At 47.7% G+C, this 17588-nt stretch overlaps 1 protein-coding gene, 1 non-coding gene and 1 pseudogene across 18 annotated transcripts in view; 2 read left to right on the top strand and 1 right to left on the bottom strand.

Annotated features, from left to right (window-relative positions):
• MTHFD1L (methylenetetrahydrofolate dehydrogenase (NADP+ dependent) 1 like) overlaps positions 1–4773 on the bottom strand; it is a 233277-nt gene extending 228504 nt beyond the window's left edge. For 9 of the 17 annotated variants that reach the window (XM_078370293.1, XM_035296968.3, XM_078370294.1 and 6 more), the window contains exon 1: positions 4421–4773. In XM_078370293.1, coding sequence (XP_078226419.1) covers positions 4421–4647 — 227 coding nt within the window. In that variant the 5' untranslated portion in view covers positions 4648–4773. Of the gene's footprint in view, positions 1–3722; positions 3870–4195; positions 4313–4420 lie in introns of those variants that run through there. The other 8 variants (XM_078370301.1, XM_078370302.1, XM_078370296.1 and 5 more) reach the window with 2 other exon arrangements.
• LOC118153426 (5S ribosomal RNA) lies at positions 1070–1188 on the top strand (annotated as a pseudogene).
• Positions 4774–16999: 12226 nt separating the features above from the next.
• On the top strand, positions 17000–17139 carry LOC118153199 (U4 spliceosomal RNA). Its single transcript, XR_004742468.3, has one exon. It is a non-coding gene; the product is annotated as a U4 spliceosomal RNA (small nuclear RNA).
• Positions 17140–17588: the final 449 nt, after the last annotated feature.

The raw sequence follows: 17588 nt of genomic DNA, 5'->3' as shown, positions 1-17588 counted from the left end.
TTAAGATGTGTTGGGATATTCATTAGTGTCCTATAGGCAGAAAATAAATGTATATTTACCAGAAAAAAGAAAAGAAACCCCATCACTACTAAAAATACAAAAAAAAATTGGGCATGGTAGTAGACGCCTGTAATCCCAGCTACTCGGAAAGCTGAGGCAGGAGAATCGTTTGAACCTGGGAGGCGGAGGTTGCAGTGAGCCAAGATCATGCCATTGCACTCCAGTCTGGACAACAAGAGTAAAATTCCTCATCTCAAAAAATAAAAATAAAAAGAACATTCATGACTCATGGGTGAAGTCAAAATATCAACATTAAAGGGAGTTTGGAAGAAGCTGGTTACAACCCTCATGGATGACTGTGAGGGGTTCAGGACTTCAGTGGAGGAAGTAATTGCAATTTGGCAAAAACAGCAAGAGAACTAGAGTGACTGAATGGCTACAATCTCATGATATAGCTTGAACAAATGAGTTCATATGGATAAGCAAGGAACGTGGTTTCTTGAGATGAAATCATCCCTGGTGCAGATGCCATGAACACTGTTAAAATTACAACAAAGGCCGGGCACTGTGGCTCACGCTTGTAATCCCAGCACTTTGGTAGGCCAAGGCAGGCAGATCATGAGGTCAGGGGTTTGAAACCAGCCTGACCAACATGGTGAAACCCCATGTCTACTAAAAATTAAAACATTAGCAAGGTAATGGTGGTGCCCACCTATAATCCCAGCTACTTGGGAGGCTGAGGGAGGAGAACTGATTGAACCCAGGAGGTGGAGGTTGTAGTGAGCTGAGATCGTGCCACTGCACTCCAGCCTGGCAACAGAGCAAGACTCTGTCTCAAAAGATAAAATAAAATGACAACAAAGGATTTATAAGATTACAGCAGATATCAAGTAGTTGGTAAAGCAGCTGCAGGGTTTGAGAGGACTGATGTCCATTTTGAAAGAAGTCCTACTGTGGGTAAATTGCTACCATTTTCTCTCTGTAGCACGCAAGGCTACAGAGAAAACCTTCATGAAAGGAAGAGTTCCACTGAGGAGCAAACCTCATTGTCTTAATTTAAGAAATTGCCATCTACAGCCATACCACCCTGAACGCGGCTGATTTCATCTAATCTCGGAAGCTAAGCAGGGTCAGGCCTGGTTAGTACTTGGATGGGAAACCGCCTGGCAGTATCAGGTGCTGTAGGCTTTTGGCTCTTCGGCTCCCTGTCTTTTATTTATTTATTTTTAATAAATAAATAAATAAGAAAAAAAAAAAAAAAAAGAAATTGCCACAGCAACCCTAACCTTTAGCAACCACCCTGACCAGACCAGTCAATAACCATCAACATCTAAGCATGATCCTCCACCAGATCATTGGCACTTTTTAGCAATATTTTAAAATTAAGATGTATGTGTGTGTGTGTGTGTGTGTGTGTGTGTGTGTGTGTGTATATATATATGTGGTTTTGTTTCGGCTTTTTTTGAGATGGAGTCTCACTGTTGCCCAGACTGGAATGCAGTGGCATGATCTTGGCTCACCACAACCTCCACCTCCTGGGTTCAAGCAATTCTCCTGCCTCAGCCTCCAGAGTACCTGGGACTCCAGGTGCGTACCACCACATCCGGCTAATTTTTGTATTTTTAGTAGAGACAGGGTTTCACTAGTTGGCCAGGCTGGTCTCAAACTCCGGATCTCGTGATCCACCTGCCTTGGCCAGGCTTTGTTGTCCCATTTATAGAGCACAGGCAGAGTAAGTTCAGCTTTCTAAAGTGCTGGGATTACACATGTGTGCCACTGTGCCTGGCCTTATATATATATATATATTTTTTTTTAAGACAAAATGCTATTGCATACTTAATAGGCTACACTATTGTGTAAACATAACTTTTATATGCACTGGGAAACCACAAAATTTGTGTGACTCATTTTATTGCAACATTCCCCCCACTGCAGTGGTCTGCAACCGAAGTCACAATATCTTAGGTGTGCCTGTACAGGTGTGTAAAGAGTTCAACGTGATCACCACTCAAGCTAATAAAATAGGACCATGCTCCCTACAATTTGTTCTATGTGTAATGTTTCATTCTTTGGGGTTACTTACTTGTTGCTACAGTGACAAAGCAAAAACGAAAAAGGAGTCATTAGGCTCAATAAATCCAAAAAGTAACACAAGTGTTTCTAATCAGAGATGTTCATGTCCTTGGGGGAGAAAAATGGCCTTGTCAGCCTCCACTTTGAGGGCAGTGGGAAGGAATGTGAGACTCTCTGGCTAGGTTGCCATGTGTAGCTAAAACTCAGAATTAAGTCATCAGCAGCAGCTTTATTATTTTCACCATTACGGTGACTATTACACAGACTGTATTATTTACTGGCTGAGCACAGTGGCTCACGCCTGTAATCCCAGCACTTTGGGAGGCCAAGGCGGGCAGATTACAAGGTCAGGAATTCAAGACCAGCCTGGCCAATATGGTGAAAACCTGTCTCTACTAAAAATACAAAAATTAGCCAGACTGTAGTCCCAGCTACTGGGGAGGCTGAGGAAGAATTGCTTGAACCTGGGAGGCGGAGTTTACAGTAAGCCAAGATCATGCCATTGCACTCCAGCCTGGGCAACAGAGCAAGATTCGGTCTCAAAAAAAAAAAAAAAGAATTTGCATGAATAAAACCCAGAGATGACCCCAAATCTTGATGCATTCCTTCTCTAACCATTTCACAAGCACCTATTATATGCTGGGACCGAGGATATAGCACCAAAGAGGCAGCTGTCTGCCCTCATGTAGCTTATATTCCAGGTAGATGAGACAGACAAGAAATGAGCAAACAAGTAGTTTCAGGTTATAATCAGTGTTACCTAGAAAATAGAACAGCACGACGGAGGGCGTGTTTTTTGCATCCTATGCTGGCCTCAGACTCTAACCATTAGGATGAGTCTCAACAACATGCAAGTTAAAACGTAAAGACCCGGCTTGTAATTCCAGTGCTTTGGGGGTGGGAGTGGAATGAGCTGGAGCTGGGTTGTGGGGGGCGGGTGGGGTTTGGAGGGCTTGAGCCCAGGAGTTCCAGACTAGCCTGGGTGTCAGAGTGAGACCCTGTATCTACAAAATAAAATTAGCCCGGCATGGTAGGGCACACCTGTGGCCCCAGTTACTCTGGAGGCTAAGGCAGGAGAAACGCTTGAGCCCAGGAGACAGAGGCTGCAGTGGGCTGAGATGGCGCCACTGACCTCCAGTCTGGACTACAGAGCGAGACTCCCATTTCTAAAACAAAATAAAAATAAAAAGAAGACAGAACAAGGCAAACTAAATAAACGGTCCCTTAAAGTCATCCGCCACATAATAAAGAGCCTAGGAAACTTTTTCTACTACGGAGGCAGGGGAGGAGAGTGGGGAGGAAAATGGGAGAGGGGAAGGAGGAAGGAAAGGCAGAGAGAAAGACAAGCAGGCCACGACTATAAGAAAGAAGGCTAGAGGAAAAGGGAAGAGGATGTGAATGGAGGAGGTAGGCCGCCTGCTCCGGGAAACTGCATTCTGGAACTCGTTCCCAACCCCAGTTCGGAGGGAGGAGAAAGGGGCTTGCCCGCCACCTCCAGGTTGTCCCGAGGGGCTCGCTCTGCAAAGCCCGGAGCCCGGGCACCCCTCTCCGCGAGAGAGGGAAGGCTGGGGCCCAGGGGCGGGGACTGGGGCAGGGACAGCCCGGCCTGGGGCTCCCAGTTCGCTCAAGACCGGGAGAACCCTGCAAACCTAGCTGGGCGGCGGGGCTGGAAACCAGCACTGCGACCCCTCCGGCTCCTCCGGCAGCTGCCCGGGGCCCGGCTCCACCTTCGCCGTTCCGGGAAAAGCTTTTCCGGGAAAAGCAGCCACAGATCCCAGCCCCGCAGGAGGGGCGGCGCTCGGGGAGGGGCGCAGGACACCTCGGAGCCTCGCGCAGGCGGTGCTGATCCCAAGCCCGCCTCCCCCGAGCCCCACGGGCCCGCCTCCCCCGAGCCCCACAGGCCCGCCTCCCCCGAACCCCTGGCCAACCGGCGCGCGGAGCCGCAGCCCACCTCCTTCTCCTCCTCCTCGCCCCATCCCCTGGCTTCCGCCCCAGCCACGCCGCCCCTCTACGGTATGGGTCGCGCCCGCGCGGTTGCATCAGAGCTGGCGGCCGGTGGCCCACGTGGAGCCGGGCGTGCGATCCGTGCCGCTCGGTACCCATCGGGGACGCCCACGCCCACCTGCATTCCGGGCCTAGCCGGGTCCTGGACCCCCAGTTCTGCGCCAGCGTGCCCGGCCGCAGTCCCCGAGCCCGCGCTTCCCGACACACAGCCCAGAGCCCCTAACGAGTTGGCACTAAGCACTCGCAGCCCGGCACTCTGTTCCCCACCGCGGCTCCGGGCGCCCCGCCCCTGGGCCGGGGCCGCAGCAGCTTAAGACCAGGGCGGGCCGGACCCGACACTCACCTGACGATCGAGTCTCGCATCGCGGGCGTCCGGCCGCCTGGGCTGCAGCTGCTCGGGGCCTGGCCATTCTGCAGCCGCCGCTGCCCGAGCAGGCCCTCCCCGCCACCGCTGCCCCCTCCGCCGCCGCCGCTGCTGGCGCGACAGGGCACACGGAGGCGGCGTAGCGGGCCCGGAGGCTGCAGCGGGTGGCGGAGCTGGCACAAGACGGGCAGCAGGCGCTTGCCCATGGCGCGGGGCGGTGGGTCCTCCTGGGATACGGAGCTGCTGCTGGCGACGTCGGCTGGGCGCGTGCCAGGCGAGCCGGCGGGCGGCGGGAAGGACCTGGCGCTTCCTCCTTGCCCGCAGGGGCCCCTAGGGGGCACTGCACCCGGCTGCGGTGACGTACGGAGGGCGGGGGCCTGCGGGACGCCGGGCGGCTCGGAGGAGCGGCTGGGATGTCACTGGCCGGCTTCGGACACTTTCGTTTGTTCAGCTGTACCAGACAGAGGGTGGGGCGCGGGGTGGGGCTCAGACCTTGCCCTGAGACTCTGCCTCCCCCGCTTCGTCCTTTAAGGTGACCCTTGGTACTCAGGGCGCCAAGTTTAGACAGGAGGGCTTAGCTTTGCTGTGCCGGAGATGGCCTGAGGGTAAGAGGCTTTGTAACTTTAGGCAGGGCGCCTAATCTCCCTGCGCCTGCGCGCCTTCGTCAGTACAACAGAGAGAACAACACTCTTCTTAAAATCTTAAAAGAATTTTATATTCCTGATTGGTTCCAGGGACCCCTCCAGAGGACCCACATCCAGAGATGCCCAAGTCCTTGGTTAAAAAAAAAAAGTATTGCCGGCTGGGCGTGGTGGCTCATGACTGTAATCCAAGCACTTCGGAGGCCAAGGCGGGCGGATCATCTGAGGTCGGGAATTCAAGAAAAAAAAAAGTATTTACATGCCGGAGGTGGTGGCTCACGCCTCTAATCCCAGCACTTTGGGAGGCTGAGGCGGTTGGATCACCTGAAGTCAGGAATTCAAGGCCAGCCTGGCCAACATGGTGAAACCCCGTCTCTACTAAAAATACAAAAATTAGCTGGGCGTGGTGGTGCACACCTGTATTCCTAGCTACTTGAGAGGTGGAGGCAGGAGAATTGCTTGAACCTGGGAGGGAGAGGCTGCAGTGAGCTGAGATCTTGCCACTTCACTCCAGCCTGGGCAAGAGAGCGAGACTCTGTCTCAAAAAACAAACAAAAAGAAAGTAGGGCCTTTTGTTGTTGTTATATTTGTACAACTATTATTATGACAGCATTGTTTGCAATAGCAAAAAGGTAGAAGCAAGTCAAGTGTTCATCAGTGGGTGAATGGGTAAATAAAATGGTATATATAGACAAGAGAATATTACTCAGCCTTAAAAAGGAAGGAAATTCTGACACATGCTGCAATATGAATAAAGTTTGAGACACAAAAAGACAAATTCTGTGTGATTCCATTGATGCGAGGTTCCTAGAGCAGTCAATGTCCTAGGGACAGAAAGAGGAATGGGGATAGGAGGGAGCAGGAAGTAGCTGTTTAATGGATACAGAGTTTTTGTTTTGATAGATGAAAGAGTTCTGGAGCTGGATGGTGGTGATGATTGCACAATATGAATGTATTTAATGTCACCTTAATGTCAGTGAACTATACATATATATATTTTTTATCCTCGGCCCCAGCATATAATAGGTGCTTGTGAAATGGTTAGAGAAGGAATGCATCAAGATTTGGGGTCATCTCTGGGTTTTATTCATGCAAATTCTTTTTTTTTTTTTTTTGAGACGAATCTTGCTCTGTTGCCCAGGCTGGATGGAGTGCAATGGCATGATCTCGGCTTACTGTAACCTCCACCTCCCAGGTTCAAGCAGTTCTCCTGCCTCAGCCTCCCCAGTAGCTGGGACTAGAGTTTGGCTAATTTTTATATTTTTAGTAGAGACAGGGTTTCACCATATTGGCCAGGCTGGTCTTGAATTCCTGACCTTGTAATCTGCCCGCCTTGGCCTCCCAAAGTGCTGGGATTACAGGCGTGAGCCACTGTGCTCAGCCAGTAATAATACAGTCTGTGTAATAGTCACCGTAATGGTGAAAATAATAAAGCTTGCCTTCACGGGAACGGGCCCCTTGCTGTGCACTGTCCACCTCCTGGCCTAGCTGACCTAATGCAGGTGGACCCCTTGTTTTATTGCTCACGACCCTATCACTATCCTTATGATTGCACTCATTGACCTGCCCCCTAACCTATACACAATAAATACTCACACTTCTGGACATTCAGGACCTCGCCTGACTCCACTAATAGGTGGCATGGCCCCCCGAGCCCAGGTGCATTTTCCTTGTACTTCTGTGTCCTGTCTCTTTGTTTCTCAGATCCTACGCCTCAGCACAGCATAAGGCACACCCCACGACCCTGTGGGGCCATCAGCCCTGCACACAGCACTCCAGCCTGGGTAAGAGTGAGACTCCATTAAAAAAAAACAAAAACAAAAACAAAAGATGGTAAATTGTATGTGCATTTTACCACCATCTTAAGGGGAACTCCATGTTTGGATTCCCTTCCATGAACACTCTCGTGCTCATGGAAGCTGTTTTTCTCTCTCCTGGATTTTCCCTCCGGAGTCCCCTTCCACGAACACTCCCTTCATGGAAGCCTGTCTTCCCCTCCTAAACTCCGTCTCTCTCTATTCCCTTCCACTCAGCGTGGAAGCTGCTTTCCTCTCCTGGATTCCATCTTTCTGGATTTTCTCTCAGTGTGAGTTAGCTGTTTATTTCTCTCTCCTTCTCCTGTTTCTCTCTCTCAAAAAAAAAAAAAAAAAAAAAAAAAATCAAGAAGGAGGTGGAGAAACATCTCCAATTGGTGATCTAAGTTTGCTAGAGTCAATTTCTATTGTTTACAACAAACCACTCTGTTGTTTTGTACAGCGGTTAAAGTGAATGCAGGTGAAGGTCACTGGCCATGAGCAAGTCAAGGAAATAAGGGGCTGGATGTTGGGCAGGTCATCCAACAAAATATCCATCAAGTAGAGATTTTCTAGATATTTTGAGGATGGTAGTCATATATAAAGGTAAAGAGTATAGGATGATAAAAAGACTGACTCTGCTGGGCATGGTGGCTCACGCCTGTAATCCAAGCACTTTGGAGGCCAAGGCAGGCAGATCACCTGAGGTCGGGAGTTCAAGACCAGCCTCACCAACATGGTAAAACACCATCTTTAAAAAATAAAAATTAACGGCCGGGCGCGGTGGCTCAAGCCTGTAATCCCAGCACTTTGGGAGGCCGAGGCAGGTGGATCACGAGGTCAAGAGATCGAGACCATCCTGGTCAACATGGTGAAACCCCGTCTCTACTAAAAATACAAAAAATTAGCTGGGCATGGTGGCGCATGCCTGTAATCTCAGCTACTCCGGAGGCTGAGGCGGGAGAATTGCCTGAACCCAGGAGGCGGAGGTTGCGGTGAGCCGAGATCACGCCATTGCACTCCAGCCTGGGTAACAAGAGCGAAACTCCGTCTCAAAAAAAAAAAAAAAATTAAAATTAAAAAATAAATTAAAAAAAAAAGACCAACTCTAAGCTGCCGGCTAACACCTTGACTAAATGAGGCCAATTGGGAAGAAGGTCAATGGATGATAGCAGTCAGGTGACCCAAAGATTTGCATTCCAGGTCAGGAATGCAAATGGTGGTTCACGCCTGTAATCCCAGCTCTTTGGGAGGCCGAGGCGGGTGGATCATCTGAGGTCAGAAGTTTGAAACCAGTCTGAACAACATGGTGAAACCCTGTCTCTATTAAAAAGACAAAAATTAGCTGGCCATCATGCCATCTGCCTGTAAACCCAGCTACTCAGGAGACTGAGGCAGGAGAATCGCTTGAACCTGGGAGACAGAGGTTGCAGAGAGCCAAGATCTCGCCATTGCACTCCAGCCTGGGCAACACGAGCAATATTCAAAAAAAAAAAAAAAAAAAAAGATTTGCATTCCAAGTAGTCACCATTCAATAGTTCATTCATTCATGAGGGCATGAATGGTCTCCAGCCACTGCATGGATCCATGAAGCACTGATTCCACCTCTTGAACTTGAGGTGTTGGATTTTGGGAGAATGAATAGCCTTCCTTAAGAGGTCCCCAAGGAGAAACATCCTTAAGGGAGAGCAAAGTGTTAGTTTTTTGTTGTTGATTTTTTTAATAGAAATGGGGTTTCACCATATTGGTTGGCCAGGCTGGTCTCTAACTCCTGACTTCAGGTGATCCACTTGCCTCGGCCTCCCAAAGTGCTGGGATTACAGGCATGAACTACCATGCCCAGCCTAGAGTTAGTTTAAGAAATAAATAAATTGGCCAGGTGTGGTGGCTCACGCCTGTAATTTCAGCGCATTGGGAGGCTGAGGCAGGCAGATCACCTGAGGTTGGGAGTTTGAGACCAGCCTGACCAACATGGAGAAACCCTGTCTCTGCTAAAAATACAAAATTAGCCAGGCATGGTGGCGCATGCCTGCAATCCCAGTTACTGGGGAGGCTGAGGCAGGAAAATCCCTTGAACCCGGGAGGCAGAGGTTGTGGTGGGCCGTGATTGCACCATTGCACTCCAGCCTGGGCAACAAGAGTGAAACTCCACCTCAAAAAAATAAAAAGAAATGAATTGTAGGAACTGGTTATTAAAATATAGGGATGTAGAGGAGTTCAATATGGAACTTAAAGTGATCTAGAGCACACAGAGAAAAGATATGGGAAGAATAGCAGCATTGAGAAGGTGAGTCAGGAGAGAGAACCCCGGGTGGGAGGCTAGCCAGGAAGAATGGTCAGAGGAGCAGCAACCCCGGGTAACAGTGTGAAACCTGGTGGTTTATGTAGCTCCAAAAATGCCAAGGAGACAGACCCAGCAAATACTGGAAGGCTACAGATGCAGACAGGTCACTTGGATAAAACAAGGGCCAATATAGTTTGCACTTCCATGGGAGTTTGTTCTGTGAAATGGTTGTATATACACAGCAACGCCCAAATGCAGAAGGAGCCTAGAAACCAAAGGAGACAGAGAAATCCAATTTGTGGGCCATGTGCAGTGGCTCCTGCCTGTAATCCCAGCACTTTGGGAGGCCAGGGCGGGAGGATCACCTGAGGTCAGGAGTTTGAGACCAGCCTGGCCAACATGGCGAAACCCTGTCTCTACTAAAAAAAAATACAAAAATTAGCCAGGTGTGGTGGCAGGTGTCTGTAATCCCAGCTACTCAGGAGGCTGAGGCAGGAGAATCGCTTGAACCCAGGAGGCTGAGGTTGCAATGAGCAGAGATCATGCTACTGCACTCCAGCCTGGGGGATAGAGTGAGATTCTGCTTCCGAAAAACAAACAAACAAAAAGAAATCCAATATGTAGGTTTTGCTTGATTTATTAGGGGAACTTACAAACAGAAACGTGGTCTTTAGAGGCTACAAGATAGGTAGATCTCTCCGCCGCAAGCCCGTAGACCCCAGACTTACATCTTGGGGAAAAATACACGTGCTCTGGAATTAATGTGAAGGTGGCTACCAGGATCACAAAGTATGATTTCCGCAACAGCATCCAGGGTTGTTCTGAAGGAAACTTACACTGAATGGGTGGTTCTACATAAAGATAATACAGAAACTCAACATTCTGGAGGCATTCCCAGACTCGAGGTTAGTCAGTGGATTGGCATTTAAAATAAAGTAACTCTTGTCCCCACCAAGAGTTCACCTCTTCAATGAAGGAAGAAGCTTTGGTCTTCCAGGAAGGACTACCTGAGCCATGAGAGGTTTGCTGGGCTTGGGGAGAAGCTCTGGTTTGATGCAGCTTTTTCCGAAGCTCCCAGGGAGTGTGACCTGGACCTGGTCTGATTGTTTAGGCTGGAAAGCATGGCTCCAGAAGGTGCAAGCCTGGTCCGTGGGAGTATGGGTAGCACACACACCAAAAATACTCAGCAAAATCCATCTTATTACAAATACCAACCAGTGTATGGTCCTGCCGATGAGGCATGCACGGAGACATTTGTTACATAAATCTTTTTTTTTTTTTTTTGAGACGGAGTTTTGCTGTTGTCACCCAGACTGTAGTGTAATGGCACAATCTCGGCTCACTGCAACCTCCGCCTTCTGTATTCAAGCAACTCTCCTGACTCAGCCTTCCGAGTAGCTGGGACTACAGGTGTGCACCACCATGCCCAGCTAATTTTTGTATTTTTAGTAGAGACGGGGTTTCACCTTGTTGACCAGGATGGTCTCGATCTCTTGACCTTGTGATCCACCCGCCTTGGCCTTCCAAAGTGCTGGGATTATAGGCGTGAGCCACCACGCCCGGCTGATAAATCTTTTTTTTTTTGTGTGTGACAAAGTTTCACTCTTGTTGCCCAGGCTGGAGTGCAGTGGCATGATCTCAGCTCACCGCAACCTCTGCCTCCCAGGTTCAAGCGATTCTCCTGCCTCAGCCTCCCTAGCAGCTGGTAGGGATTACAGACATGCACCACAATACCTGGCTAATTTTGTATTTTCAGTAAAGGTGGGGTTTCTCCATGTCGGTCAGGCTGGTCTTGAACTTCTGACCTCAGGTGATCCGCCCACCCTGAGTGCTGGGATTACAGGCATGAGCCACCTCACCGGGCTATATAAATCTTTAACTGCAGCTAAATTTATTCTCTTAGAATAAATTCCCAGAGGTCTAATTACTGGCTCAAAGAGGATGAATTTTTAATGTCATTTGATTCATATTACTAAATTCATTTATGATATTTTATACCAATGTATATTCTCATTCAATTGGGATTAACAGTCTTTCTCCATCCTTAATCATATTAGGTAAAAAAAAATTTTTTAATTCGTATGTCACAAAATTAGCATTGAGACCATTCTTTACAGGTCTGATTTTGTATTTCTTCATGTCTTGTATTTTTCCCTTACTCCTGACTATCAATTCAAGGACATTTATAGAGCATACAGCCTTGGAAGATAAAACAGTGTCTCCCCTCAGGGCAGAAGGCAGATTTGTTAGATAATGTCTTCTTCCAGGGGCAAAGATTAGGGAGATTTGCTTCTCTTTTTCTTCTTTTTTTGAGACAGAGTCTCGCTCTGTGGTGCAGGCTGGAGTGCAGTGACGCAATCTCTGCTCACTGCAACCTTGGCCTCCGAGGTTCAAGCAATTCTCTTGCCACAGCCTCTAAGTAGCTGGAATTACAGGCACATAACACTGTGCCCAGCTAATTTTTTGTGTTTTTAGTTGAGACAGGTTTTCACCATGTTAGCCAGGGTGGTCTCAATCTCCTGACCTTGTATCTGCCTGCCTTGGCCTCCCAAAGTGCTGGGATTACAGGTGTGAGCCACCATGCTGGCCACTAGTAGCTTCTTTAAGACTGGGGATTTCTGAGCTCGGGGTCTTCTGCTGTGGAATGAACCACTGTGTGTACAACAATCCCCTGGGTTGCTCTAAGACTAGAGGAGTGAGGGGAAGCAATGCAAATAAAAAGCTCCTGCTGCTGGCTGTGCTGTAATCCTGTCCTTTGTCTCTTACCCAGGAGTCTTGTGTCTTCTGCCAGTGTTCCTGAAACTAAGGCAAGCGACCTTGTTAGCTTGCAAGCTGGGTAAAATATCACAGTTCTTGGCAATCATTTCTGAGCTGGGTTTTGAGGACTCAGCAGGTTTCCCTTTGGGTAGTAAGGGAAGGGTATTGCAGGCAAAGGGAGCAGCACGATAAAAACCCTAGGAGGAAATCTAGGCAAAACTATCCAGGACATAGGAGTAGGCAAGGACTTCATGAACAAAACACCAAAAGCATTGGCAACAAAAGCCAAAATAGACAAATGGGACCTAATCAAACTCCACAGCTTCTGCACGGCAAAAGAAACAGTCACTAGAGTGGATCGGCAACCAACAGAATGGGAAAAAATTTTTGCAGTTTACCCATCTGACAAAGGGCTGATATCCAGAATTTACAAAGAACTCAAACGGATTTACAGGAAAAAAACAAACAAGCCCATTCAAAAGTGGGCAAAGGATATGAACCGACACTTTACGAAAGAAGATATATATGAGGCCAACAATCATATGAAAAAATGCTCATCGTCACTGGTCATCAGAGAGATGCAAATCAAAACCACATTGAGATACCATCTCATGCCAGTTAGAATGGCGATCATTAAAAAATCTGGAGACAACAGATGCTGGAGAGGATGTGGAGAAATAGGAACACTTTTACACTGTTGGTGGGAGTGTAAATTAGTCCAACCATTGTGGAAGACAGTGTGGCGATTCCTCAAGGCCTTAGAAATAGAAATTCCATTTGACCCAGCAATCCCATTACTGGGTATATACCCAAAGGACTATAAATCATTCTACTATAAGGACACATGCACACGAATGTTCATTGCAGCACTGTTTACAATAGCAAAGACCTGGAATCAACCCAAATGCCCATTGATGATAGACTGGATTGGGAAAATGTGGCACATATACACCATGGAATATTATGCAGCAATCAGAAATGATGAGTTCGTATCGTTTGTAGGGACATGGATGAATCTGGAGAACATCATTCTCAGCAAACTGACACAAGAACAGAAAATGAAACACTGCATATTCTCACTCATAGGCGGGTGATGAAAAATGAGAACACATGGACACAGAAAGGGGAGTACTAAACACTGGGGTCTATTGGGGGGAAAAGGGGAGGGCCAGTGGGAGGGGGAGGTGGGGAGGGATAGCCTGGGGAGAAACGCCAAATGTGGGTGAAGGGGTGAAAGCAAACAGAACACACTGCCATGTGTGTACCTATGCAACTGTATTGCATGCTCTGCACATGTACCCCAAAACCTAAAATACAATAAAAAAATAAGGAAAAAGAAAAAAAAAAAAAGCTCCTATTAACATAAAGGCAGAGACAGATTGTGGAGGTCTTTGTGGAGGATTTTTGCTTTTCATTTAAGATGAAGTCTCGGCTGGGCGCGGTGGCTCACGCCTATAATCCCAGCACTTTGGGAGCCGAGGCAGGTGGATCACAAGGTCAAGAGATGGAGACCATCCTGGTCAACAAGGTGAAACCCCGTCTCTACTAAAAATACAAAAATTAGCTGGGCATGGTGGTGTGCGCCTGTAGTCCCAGCTACTTGGGAAGCTGAGGCAGGAGACTTGCTTGAACGCAGGAGGTGGAGGCTGCGGTGAGCTGAGATCGTGCCATTGCACTCCAGTCTGGGTAACAACAGTGAAACTCCGCCTCAAAAAAAAAAAAAAGATTAAGTCTCACTTTGTTGCCCAATTGGAGTGCACTGGTGTGGTCTCGGCTCACTGCAACCTCCACCTCCTGGGTTCAAGAGATTCTCCTGCCTCAGCCTCCTGAGTAGCTCGGATTACAGACATGCACCACCAAGACTGGCTATTTTTTGTATTTTTAGTAGAGATGGGTTTTCACCATGTTGGCCAGGCTGGTCTCAAACTCCTGACCTCAAGTGATCTTCCTGCCTCTGTCCCATAATGTGCTGGGATTACAGGTGCAAGCCACAGTGCCTGACCCTGGAGGATTTTATTCTGTGTTAAAAACACAGAATAAAAGACAGGAAGTAGGGAAGACAGTGGCAAGATAACCAGTTAGAATGCTGTTACGGTAGTCCAGGAAAAAGACTGCAAACTAGAGGAGGAGCTTCTTAGGAATAAAATAGTCCTACATGGGGGAAAATGTCATCAGTTTTGGGTAACTCAGGAAGAGATGTCCTGCAGGAAAAAATCTTCAATCCTCCTGGCCCTCAAGAGGGGAGTTTGAGCCCAGAGATGGTGCTTTAAAAAAGAGTCAATACACCAGTGAATTCAGGTGAGTTCATAAAATTAAAGGAGAACAGAGTGTAGACGATTTGGTATCACAAACCTGAAGCCTCTGGAGGCTTCTAGAGGACAGGCAGATAATATAGTATTAACTAGTGAAGTGGACCAGGTGTAAAACTTCCCCCAAAGCAGCAATATGTTCTACAGACTTTTGTGACAAAAGTTTATTTTACCTCAAGAGGAGAGATTTCTTATTTTCTGCCTAAAGCATCTGTATTCATGTGTACCATGGATGCCTTAAATTTGCTGACCAAGTCCATAATGAAGCACCAAGGAACCATTTCCCCCAAAGGTCAAAGCAAGTGTCTACCTTTTAGGGTGACTTTCACCTTTTTTTTTTTTGAGATGGAGTTTCACTCTTGTTTCCCAGGCTGGAATGTAATAGCACAATCTCGGCTCACTGCAACCTCCACCTCCTGGGTTCCAGCGATTCTGCTGCCTCAGCCTCCCAAGTAGCTGGAACTACGGGCACCCACTGCCACACCTGGCTAATTTTTGTATTTTTAGTAGAGACGGGGTTTTGCCATGTTGGCCAGGCTGGTCTTGAATTGCGGACCTCAAGTGATCTGCCCGCCTTGGCCTCCCAGAGTGCTGGGATTACAGGCATGAGCTACCGTGCCCAGCCGTCTTTCACTTTAGATCCCCTCTTTAGATCTCACAGCATTGATCTCACCAGAATCCAGGTCCAAATGGACCATATCTTTTTTTTAAGAGGTGAAAATTTGGATTTTATGATTAACCCTTTTAAAAATTCTGCAAGCCTAGGGCTGGGTGTGGTGGCTTATGCCTATAATCCCAGCACTTTGGGAGGCTGAGGGGAGGGATCACTTGAGCCCAGGAGTTCCAAGACCAGCCTGGGCAACATAGTGAAACTCTGTTTCTACTAAAAATACCAAAATTAGCCAGGTGTGGTGGCATGTGCCTGTAGTCCCAGCTACTTGGGAAGCTGAGGCAGGAGAATTGCTTGAGCCCAGAAGGTGAAGGCTGCAGTGAGCTAAGATCACACCACTGCACTCCAGCTTGGGCAACAGAGTGAGACTCTGTCTCCAATCAATCAATCAGCCAATAAATAAATAAATAAATTTGCACAAGCCAGATTCAGTCCCTGGGCCAGCAGTTTGCAGCCTCTGATTTAACTGTGGTCAAGTAGAAGGGATCTGCTTACCCCATGGTCTTGATGGTTCCATAAGAACGATGTGGAGAGGCATATATTGCTGTGTAAACAGGTGGGCAAACTGAGGGCTTGTATTTGCCCCTTAGAGCAGATGATTTCATCACCAGCCAAGCCCTGTGGTTTTACACTGAGATGAATAGACATGGTTTTGGAACTAATGAGGTGGAACTGCCTGCTTGTCTTTCTTTCCTATCATATGATTCATGTGAATAAACCATTGTCAGGAAAATAAAACTTTTTTTCTTTTTTATTTGTTTTGAGATGGAGTTTCACTCTTGTTGCCCAGGCTGGAGAGCAATGGCTCGATTTCAGCTCACTGTAATCTCCACCTCCCAGGTTCAAGTGATTCTCCATCCTCAGCTTTCCAAGTAGCTGAGACTATAGGTGCCTGGCACCACGTCTACCTAATTTTATATTCTTACTAGAGAAGGGGTTTCTCCATGTTGGTCAGGCTGGTCTCTAATTCCCAACCTTAGGTGATCCACCTGCCTCTGAAAGTGCTGGGATTACAGGCATGAGCCACTGCGCCCTGTTGGGTACCAGCTGCAGACCCGGACGTGGGTGCCCTTAGTCCCAGCAGTAACGCGGGATTAAGAAAAGGAAATAAAGACAGAGACACAAGAGTAGAAGTTACAGCATGGATCCAGGGGACCAATGCAAGCGTGGGAACCAGGTTGGCTCAGAGCTCTGGGCTCCAAACACTTTTATTATGTGCTTTATCTCATTGATCTTACAGGTGTGGAAGGGGAGAGTGAAGGGGTAGGAAATAAAGCTGGAGGGAGAGCACTTGAGATCCTTCTGAGACATGCTAAACTAGTACTCTGAGTTTATCACTGATTGTCATCAGGGTGCTGCTGTATCAGAAGTATTGCAGATGAGGAGCTACCGGGTCTGACCACACCCAATGCATCCAGGGGCTTTTATCTCCCAAGCATTGAGGACATAGAGCAATTAAATTAACTCCATTTTTCAAGAACCAAGGCAGAGCCTGAGGCATTCCGTGATGATCTCTGCCCTGCAAGGCTTTTCTCCTTGCCAGTTCCCATCTGCAAAGACCCTCCTGATTCAGTGAGCAGAGGTTGCCTCCCTTCTGAGAGAGCTTTGCATAAGCCCTCTTTACGAGGCCCTCATGCAGTCTCCCTGTTGAGAAGGCATTCGTGGGGCCAGAGCAGTATTGCCTGGTCTGCAGCCACCCCTCGGGGTTCCCCGGTGTTACTGTTACTGAGCTCTCACATGGTCTTTACCTTAGGCCTCCTGATGCCGCTTGATTTCTAATTAACGGCACCCACAATATAGTTTAGTTTGGTGTATAAACTTCAGTGTACTCTGAGCCAGAAAGCTTATAATGATCTAGCTATAATTAACATAGGTCTCCCCCTGGCCATCTTGACCCACAGTGCCCAGCTAAAACTTTTTCATAGGTACATACAGTGGACTGCTCCATGGGCAGGTACCACAATTGTAAAGTGGGCAAGTTTGTTCTTTTGGCACCCAAAATCTCAGCATTCTGGACCCTTTCCTTCCACGTTACCTGACTTCAACCCCACACCTACGTGTGAGAGTGCTCTCTGCTCTCATCGCACCATCAAAAGCAGTTATCAGCTTTGTGCAGTGGCAGTATCGTAGCCAATGAGGTTTATCCGAGGTGTGATTATCGCTAATTGAAAACATTCCCCAAAACCCCGCCATGACAACTTGAAATATAGTCAGCGTTGGCAATTTTTGGCAGTCTCTACGGGAACTGAATTAAAAAAAAAAAATAACAAAAAGCAAAAGCAGTTATCAGGGCAGGCACTGGTCTAAATGGAACGTTGAGGAGCATCTGATAATCCCACCCTCCTGTGCCCATGTAGTTGCTTAGCCTAAAAGGTTACTGGAAATCTGCACACTAAATGTCTCAGGAATTCTATCAGCCACAAGATGGGAAAGGGGCAGAGTCTTTCCAATATGCCACCTCCCCTGACCTACCTAATAGGAGCACTAAGGAAAGTTGATGATACTGGATTTCTGAGGGTGCTGTGAAGTTTTTAAAGCAACTTATTTGCGTTTGCTGTTACTTCTCTCCTTTGTGTATCTGGTCTGAATATGTTTTTCACACGCTTTGGACTCAAACAAGTTTTTAACTCTGTTCAATTATCAAAATGTATGGGACACTACAAATTGTCCAGCATTGTGTAGAGCTGGGGAAG

The sequence above is a fragment of the Callithrix jacchus genome, chromosome 4, assembly GCF_049354715.1.
Source record: "Callithrix jacchus isolate 240 chromosome 4, calJac240_pri, whole genome shotgun sequence".
Classification (NCBI taxonomy): domain Eukaryota; kingdom Metazoa; phylum Chordata; class Mammalia; order Primates; family Cebidae; genus Callithrix; species Callithrix jacchus.
This window is presented reverse-complemented; position numbering and strand designations above follow the sequence as displayed.